At 44.6% G+C, this 8,043-nt stretch overlaps 1 protein-coding gene across 1 annotated transcript; it reads left to right on the forward strand.

Annotated features, from left to right (window-relative positions):
* The first annotated feature begins 4,137 nt into the window (after positions 1-4,137).
* Positions 4,138-7,547, forward strand: LOC125545906 (uncharacterized). The gene is made up of 2 exons (XM_048709963.2): positions 4,138-5,464; positions 7,138-7,547. The coding sequence occupies exons 1-2, from the start codon at positions 4,197-4,199 to the stop codon at positions 7,148-7,150; spliced, it is 1,281 nt and encodes a 426-aa protein (XP_048565920.2). The 5' UTR covers positions 4,138-4,196; the 3' UTR covers positions 7,151-7,547.
* The last annotated feature ends 496 nt before the right edge of the window (positions 7,548-8,043 follow it).

Below are 8,043 nucleotides of genomic sequence, written 5' to 3' on the forward strand. Positions count from 1 at the left end.
GACATCCCTCTAATCCTCTAAGTGATCACGTGATCCAAATCAACTAAACCATGTCCGATCATCACGTGAGATGGAGCAGTTTCATTGGTGAACATCACTATGTTGATCATATCTACTATATGATTCACGCTCGACCTTTCGGTCTCCGTGTTCCGAGGCCATATCTGTATATGCTTGGCTCGTCAAGTATAACCTGAGTATTCCGCGTGTGCAACTGTTTTGCACCCGTTGTATTTGAACGTAGAGCCTATCACACCCGATCATCACGTGGTGTCTGGGCACGACGAACTTTGGCAACGGTGCATACTCAGGGAGAACACATCTTGATAATTTAGTGAGAGATCATCTTATAATGCTACCGTCAATCAAAGCAAGATAAGATGCATAAAAGGATAAACATCACATGCAATCAATATAAGTGATATGATATGGCCATCATCATCTTGTGCTTGTGATCTCCATCTCCGAAGCACCGTTATGATCACCATCGTCACCGGCGCGACACCTTGATCTCCATCGTAGCATCGCTGTCGTCTCGCCAATCTTATGCTTCCACGACTATCACTACTGCTTAGTAATAAAGTAAAGCATTACATCGCGATTTCATTGCATACAATAAAGCGACAACCATATGGCTCCTGCCAGTTGCCAATAACTCGGTTACAAAACATGATCATCTCATACAATAAAATTCAGCATCATGCCTTGACCATATCACATCACAACATGCCCTGCAAAAACAAGTTAGACTTCCTCTACTTTGTTGTTGCAAGTTTTACGTGGCTGCTACGGGCTTAAGTAAGAACCAATCTCACCTACGCATCAAAATCACAACGATAGTTTGTCAAATAGACTCCGTTTTAACCTTCGCAAGGACCGGGCGTAGCCATACTTGGTTCAACTAAAGTTGGAGAGACAGTCGCCCGCAAGCCACCTGTGTGCAAAGCACGTCGGGGGAACCGGTCTCGCGTAAGCGTACGCGTAAGGTTGGTCCGGGTCGTCTCGTCCAACAATACCGCCGAACCAAAGTATGACATGCTGGTAGGCAGTATGACTTATATCGCCCACAACTCACTTGTGTTCTACTCGTGCATATAACATCAACATAAATAACCTAGGCTCGGATGCCACTGTTGGGTTTCGTAGTAATTTCAACAAATTTCCTACGCACACGCAAGATCATGTGATGCACAGCAACGAGAGGGGAGAGTGTTGTCTACGTACCCACGTAGACCGACTGCGGAAGCGTTGACGCAACGTAGAGGAAGTAGTCGTACGTCTTCACGATCCAACCGATCAAGCACCAAAACTACGGCACCTCCGAGTTCGAGCACACGTTCAGCTCGATGACGATCCCCGGACTTCGATCCAGCAAAGTGTCGGGGAAGAGTTCCGTCATCACGACGGCGTGGTGATGATCTTGATGTACTACAGCAGCAGGGCTTCGCCTAAACTCCGCTATAGTATTATCGAGGACTATGGTGGCTGGGGGCACCGCACACGGCTAAGGAATAGATCACGTGGATCAACTTGTGTGTTTCTGGGGTGCCTCTGCCTCAGTATATAAAGGAGCCAAGGGGGAGGGGGGCGCCGGCCAGGAGGAGGGCGCAGGAGGAGTCCTACTCCTTCCGGGAGTAGGACTCCCCCCCCCAATCCTAGTTGGACTAGGATTCCCCGAGGGGGAAAGAGGGAGAGGGGGGCCGGCCACCTTCTCCTAGTCCTAATAGGACTAGGGGAGGGGGGAGGTGCGCAGACACCTTGGGCTGCCCCTTTCTCCTTTCCACTAAAGCCCATTAAGGCCCATATGGCTCCCGGGGGGTTCCGGTAACCTCCCGGTACTCCGGTAAAATCCCGATTTCACTCGGAACACTTCCGATATCCAAACATAGGCTTCCAATATATCAATCTTTACGTCTCGACCATTTCGAGACTCCTCGTCATGTCCGTGATCACATCCGGGACTCCGAACAACCTTCGGTACATCAAAATGCATAAACTCATAATCTAACTGTCATCGTAACCTTAAGCGTGCGGACCCTACGGGTTCGAGAACAATGTAGACATGACCGAGACACGTCTCCGGTCAATAACCAATAGCGGGACCTGGATGCCCATATTGGCTCCTACATATTCTACGAAGATCTTTATCGGTCAGACCGCATAACAACATACGTTGTTCCCTTTGTCATCGGTATGTTACTTGCCCGAGATTCGATTGTCGGTATCCAATACCTAGTTCAATCTCGTTACCGGCAAGTCTCTTTACTCGTTCTGTAATACATCATCCCGCAACTAACTCATTAGTTGCAATGCTTGCAAGGCTTAAGTGATGTGCATTACCGAGAGGGCCCAGAGATACCTCTCCGACAATCGGAGTGACAAATCCTAATCTCGAAATACGCCAACCCAACATGTACCTTTGGAGACACCTGTAGAGCACCTTTATAATCACCCAGTTACATTGTGACGTTTGGTAGCACACAAAGTGTTCCTCCGGCAAATGGGAGTTGCATAATCTCATAGTCATAGGAACATGTATAAGTCATGAAGAAAGCAATAGCAACATACTAAACGATCGGGTGCTAAGCTAATGGAATGGGTCATGTCAATCAGATCATTCACCTAATGATGTGATCCCGTTAATCAAATGAAAACTCATGCCTATGGTTAGGAAACATAACCATCTTTGATCAACGAGCTAGTCAAGTAGAGGCATACTAGTGACACTCTGTTTGTCTATGTATTCACACATGTATTATGTTTCCGGTTAATAAAATTCTAGCATGAATAATAAACATTTATCATGAAATAAGGAAATAAATAATAACTTTATTATTGCCTCTAGGGCATATTTCCTTCAGGAATCCACGACATACGCCAAGTTGCTAGCTGATGATCTGGTCCAAAGCATATTTCTCGACCTGACCTATATTTTTTTTGCGAGAATCGACCTGCCCGATGTGGTCGGTAAGTCGGTGACCAATGTGATGGCGCCAAAGATGAAGAGTTGACTTGGCACGTAGATTGCGGCGACGTCCATCAGAGATCCCATCCGACCTTTACGTTCACCACGCTAGTAAAACTCTACTCCTGCTCGTGTATATCCCGATGGTGTGTCTAGTATTGTCGGTGGGCGTGTGGAGATGTGTCTCCGGCAGATTCGTTCTTGGTGGATTTGTTTGGATCTGGTTGTAGTTCGTTTATGTTCATGTGTTCTCAGGTTGGATCCTTTTGATTTACGCTATTCTTCATCGAAGGCGGTTGCTGTTTCGCTGCGCTAGTCCTGTGGAGTCTTAGCATGATGACTTCCCGACCGTCTACTACAACAAGTATTGCCCGGCTCCAGCGAGGGAGGGGCAATGGCGGTGACGCGCCTTCCGCTCGCTTCAGTGCTTGTAGTCGTCGCTAGGTGGTCTATGGATCTGGATGTAATTTTTATTATTTCTGGTGTTCGTTGTACTGTTATGATTAAAGATGAATAGATTGAAAATTTTCTTATTAAAAAAAGGGTTTTTATCATTTATGCCACTAGTTGTGTCCCACTACTCAGTTTTGCCATTAGAAGTTAAAACTGCTCAAAAATGCCATCAATCCATAAGATGCTTGCTCAAAAATGTCATTAGATATCTAAAAAATGCCACCGTTCTGTTAGATGTTTGCTCAAAAATACCATTAAACACTGTTATTTTTACGTCAAACCCGTTGACCATGTTCTATGACAAAAATAAACCTAAACCCACATGTCAGTTCTCTCTATCTCACAATGATATCTGTGGCCCCACTTGTCAGGAGTAACCAAGCGAATAATTTTTTAGGAAAATGAGAACGCTGTTGGGTTCAAGTGGGCCCCACTTTATTGTAGTGAGATAGAGGGAGAGCTGGCATGTTGGTTCATAGGTGTTTATGTCATTATAACATGGCAAAAGAGGTTTGACATCATAATAATGGTGTTTAGTGGCATTTTTGAGCATGTGTCTAATGAAGCGATGGCATTTTTGAGCCGTTGAAATTTCTAATGGCAAAACTGAGTAGTGCAACATAACCGGTGGCATAACTGATAAAAACCCTAAAAAATATATAAAATACTGAAGAATAGAGAACATAGCAGATATTTTCGATCGACCCCCCTAAAAAACGTCGGCTCTTCAGTCTTCACTCTCCATCGACCAGCCTGTATCCCCATTCTATCCAAATCCATGGAAACCTCCACGCAGAATGTAAGGAGCGGCGGAGTAATGGAGGGCGAGGCGCAGCCGCCGCCGGCGTGCGTGTCCAAGGTGCTCGACGAGGACAACCTCCTCCGAGAGATCATCGTCCGTGTCGGCTTCCCCACCAGCCTCGTCCGCGCCGCCGGCGTCTGCACGCGCTGGCTCAGCCACGCCTCCGACCGCGCGCTCCTCCGCCGTTTCCGCGAGCTCCACCCGCCCAGGCTCCTCGGCTTCTACCTCGCGAACAGGGAGCGTCCGGGCGGGGCGCGCTTCCTCCCGGTGCTGCCTCTGCCCCCGGATCTCGCCGCCGTCGTCCGCCGCGCAAGCTTCAGCCTTGACACCCACGACGGCGCGCGCCGCTCCGCAAGCTTCAGCCCCGGCACCCACTCGGACGGGCGGACCGACGTGGTGGGCTGCTGGAACGGCCGCGTCATCACCAGCTCGCAGGGGCAGAATTACGCCCACGGCCGATCCGAAATTATATTTCAAGTGCACACCCCGCTATGCTCTGGCTCTGAGAAAGGCGCGGCCATCATCCCAGCATTACACCTCAAAGTCCAGGATGGAATTTGCAGGCTTATTAGACAACCCTTCTTCAGAGAAGAAGGGGATGGATTGTCCTACTTTTTTGTCACGGTGGAGTGTACCAGGTATCATGAAGATTCTAAGGTGCATGTGTATATGCTGCAAAATGGTGATGATGCCTGGCGCAAGCATCTTACCTTGGCCTCGGACCTCCTCCTGTATCCACGCAAAAGCCCCAAAGGCGTGCTCGTTCACAACAAATTCTATCTGCCGACCGACAATGAAATTGTTGTCCTGGATTTGGTGTCCTCAAGCTTATCGACAATTCAGCTCCCACAAGGGGTGGGTTTTAGTCCAATAGGCACCACCATGTTGTCACGGGCTGATGATGCTTCTGGTGTGTATCTCATCCATATCAAGGACCTTCAACTTAGCATCTGGCTCCACAATGGGGACAACTGGTTGCTGGTGGACACCATTTGCTTGTGTGAAATATCTGATAATTTGCTTGACGATGAGCCTACTGACGATATCCTGATAAACCATGTGGGGGACTATAATGAGTTTTTATTCTTGGAGCTGGGTCGATGCGCACTCTACTTGGATGTCAAACGCAGGACGCTGCGTAAAGTGTACGAGATGACAGCAGAGGAGCAACAATTGGGTGATATCTATCCTCTTATGATGAGCTGGCTTCCCAATTTCCCTGCACTCATGGATAGTCCTGCAAGGTTTGCCTTTTGCCCTTTTCGTGATCTATATACTGTCCTTGTAGAGTTTACTCAATTTTGCAATTCGCATCGTGCATCTCACTGTTTGGTATTTACTATAGTTGTGGGGTGCTAATACATATGTGATTGATTCCTTAGGCCTTTTTTAACAATACTAGCCACACAGCATTGAGAATGCCTGTTTTTAGATGGTTTAAAATCACTTCCTTATTAATTTCTTGGCCCATCTAACAATACTAGAGGCGACACTAGTGAAAGCTTGATGTAAGATGATCTGGAATCACCTGTGTACTGAGGAGCATTACAAGGTGTCTACTTGTGATTAATTGGTCATAGTAGGGAACCGTTGCGTGTGGACGTCAGTGCGTAATGGGCTGGTTGTGAAGGATATTGTGGATAGGTAAGATAAATGAGAGAAGTAGACCTTATGGATGGATGCATATTTTATTTCCTTTTTAAGTCGCTAAAAGATTACTGAATATTTCCTTTAAATATTATACCATAGTGGATCCCTAAGGAAAAGAATTTTCTCTCTCTCTTTTTTTGCGGGGAAGGAAAAGAATTCTCTTGGGTACAAGCTCAGTTGCATTTACTTCCCTATTACTACTACCACTTGGATTACTATATATATCCAAATCCAACTATCACCAATATATTGCCATCCTTAGTTGGTTTTAATGAAACTAGTAACACTTCTGTGGGCTCTATATTAAAGTATTGTTATTGTTTACTGGACATATACTAAAGTATCAGACTACGACAAACTACTCCATGGAACACTTGCTTTTGTTAAACCTTGTGTTGGCATCAAACATCATGCTTCCAACTTGGTCTTCCCTTTATAATTTCATAATAGCAATTTGTAGTGGTGCTAAAAGGTGACTTGTTTGTTGTTTTTCTCATGGATCTCTCATTCTGTTGTATACTTACAGTTTTCTGAACTATCCGTGCAAAGTTGCAAATTGGACCTACCAAAGTATGAAACATCATGTATAAGAGGATTAAAAGCTGAAAGATTCCTAGCCTTGGTAATCTGTTATCATGTTGACCACTGTTTTCTTGCCCATAAATAGTCATAAGCCCATCAAGCCTGATATGCTAGCTTCCTATTTCTTAAATATAATCATGGTGTAAGTATTTACACCCTATTTCTCAGTTTTGAACCTCAAGCTATGTATGAGCTTGATAATTTTTTTTTTGCAATGCTGCCTAGTGGACCATATATTCTTTTACTCGAATACAAGTGGTAGATTTGACACACGTACTCTTCATCTTGTTTATGATTGATTCAGATATACAGTGGAATTTCCTTTTATATGACATTGCTGGTCCAAGATAACATTGGCTACTTTATGTTTGTGTGGCATTCCTCCTATAATCAGAGTTTTGGTTTGTTGGAATAGAAACAATAAAATGGAAATATGTCAGGCTGGGATATTAAAAGCATTTAACCTCTATTGCTGTAGCTCTTGGAAATAAAAAGTGAAAAATTATATCGCTTTACCAAATTTATCGTCTTAGATTTCTGAACGTCACTTAACATTTAACTGTCGTTGAGGTAGCCACTTGTCTTGTTAGTCCAGGGGATATTGTGATGCTTAAAGTGGCAACCGAATGTATCCTGGTGCTTAATTACGCCCATCTGGATCCTTGCTCTGTTTTCTCTGAAACAGGAATGCAACGTGAAGAACAAGGATATAAGGATGCTTTTGGACGGCCTGTGACAAGTTCGCCATCAACGAAGAGCACAGTGCTGCACTTCCACTGCAGCAGTTCTAACTGTGTTCATTTTATCGCCATCAACGAAGAGCACAGTGCTGCATTTCCTCGTAGCTGTTCCTACTGTGTTCATTACCTGCATCGCCTGGTCTGTTTGTGTTGTTGGTGTCTTCTGTGGTTCCACTGCTTGCTGCTCGTGGCATTTGGGGAGGTGTCTTCTTTTGTTTGTTGAGCAGCTGTTCCAGTACTGTACTTGTGTTGCAGCCTTGTGTGGTTATGCTGGTTGCAACTTATGCCATCTGCAGAAATTGTGTAGTTCTACTGCTGTAAAAATCTTTTGGGAAAGTGTCAGTCTTCTTTTGTACGAGTAGTATGTTTGATCAGCTGAGCATCTGGTTAAGTGTCTTATTTTACACCATTGCAGAATTGGTTTCAGTTATCAATGTGTACCTAACTCTGTCGTATTACTGGAAGACAAACATGTTGGTGGAGGATCTTACATTGCATCACTGGAATCAATAGTATTACAAATTGTATTTCGTTATGAACTCGTTGATTCAGAGCTGGTGTCTCCAAAGGATTTCAGCAATAACATGACAAGCAATCGGCCGCAATCTGTGATGAGCCAAAAATTATATGAAAAAATGGAAATAAAAAGTAGCCACAAAAGTATCCAACAAAAAGATGGTTTTAAATATATTTTTTGTATTTTTACTCCCTGGAAGTTGGAACTGCACCGCAATTAGCCAATTACTCTCAGTCATTGTTTTCTACGAATTCTATATGTTAGATGGTGTTTACTGAGAGTAAGAAATTCTTGACTGCACCTTGGAGTCTTCATAAAGGAAAAAAATGATACA

This window comes from Triticum urartu, chromosome 3A (assembly GCF_056163025.1).
Source record: "Triticum urartu cultivar PI428250 chromosome 3A, HENAU_Tu73, whole genome shotgun sequence".
Lineage (NCBI taxonomy): Eukaryota > Viridiplantae > Streptophyta > Magnoliopsida > Poales > Poaceae > Triticum > Triticum urartu.

What these genes read in the sequence shown, in the direction of transcription:
- LOC125545906 (XM_048709963.2), top strand. Translation starts at nt 4,197, where the DNA reads ATGGAAACCTCCACGCAGAATGTAAGGAGCGGCGGAGTAATGGAGGGC.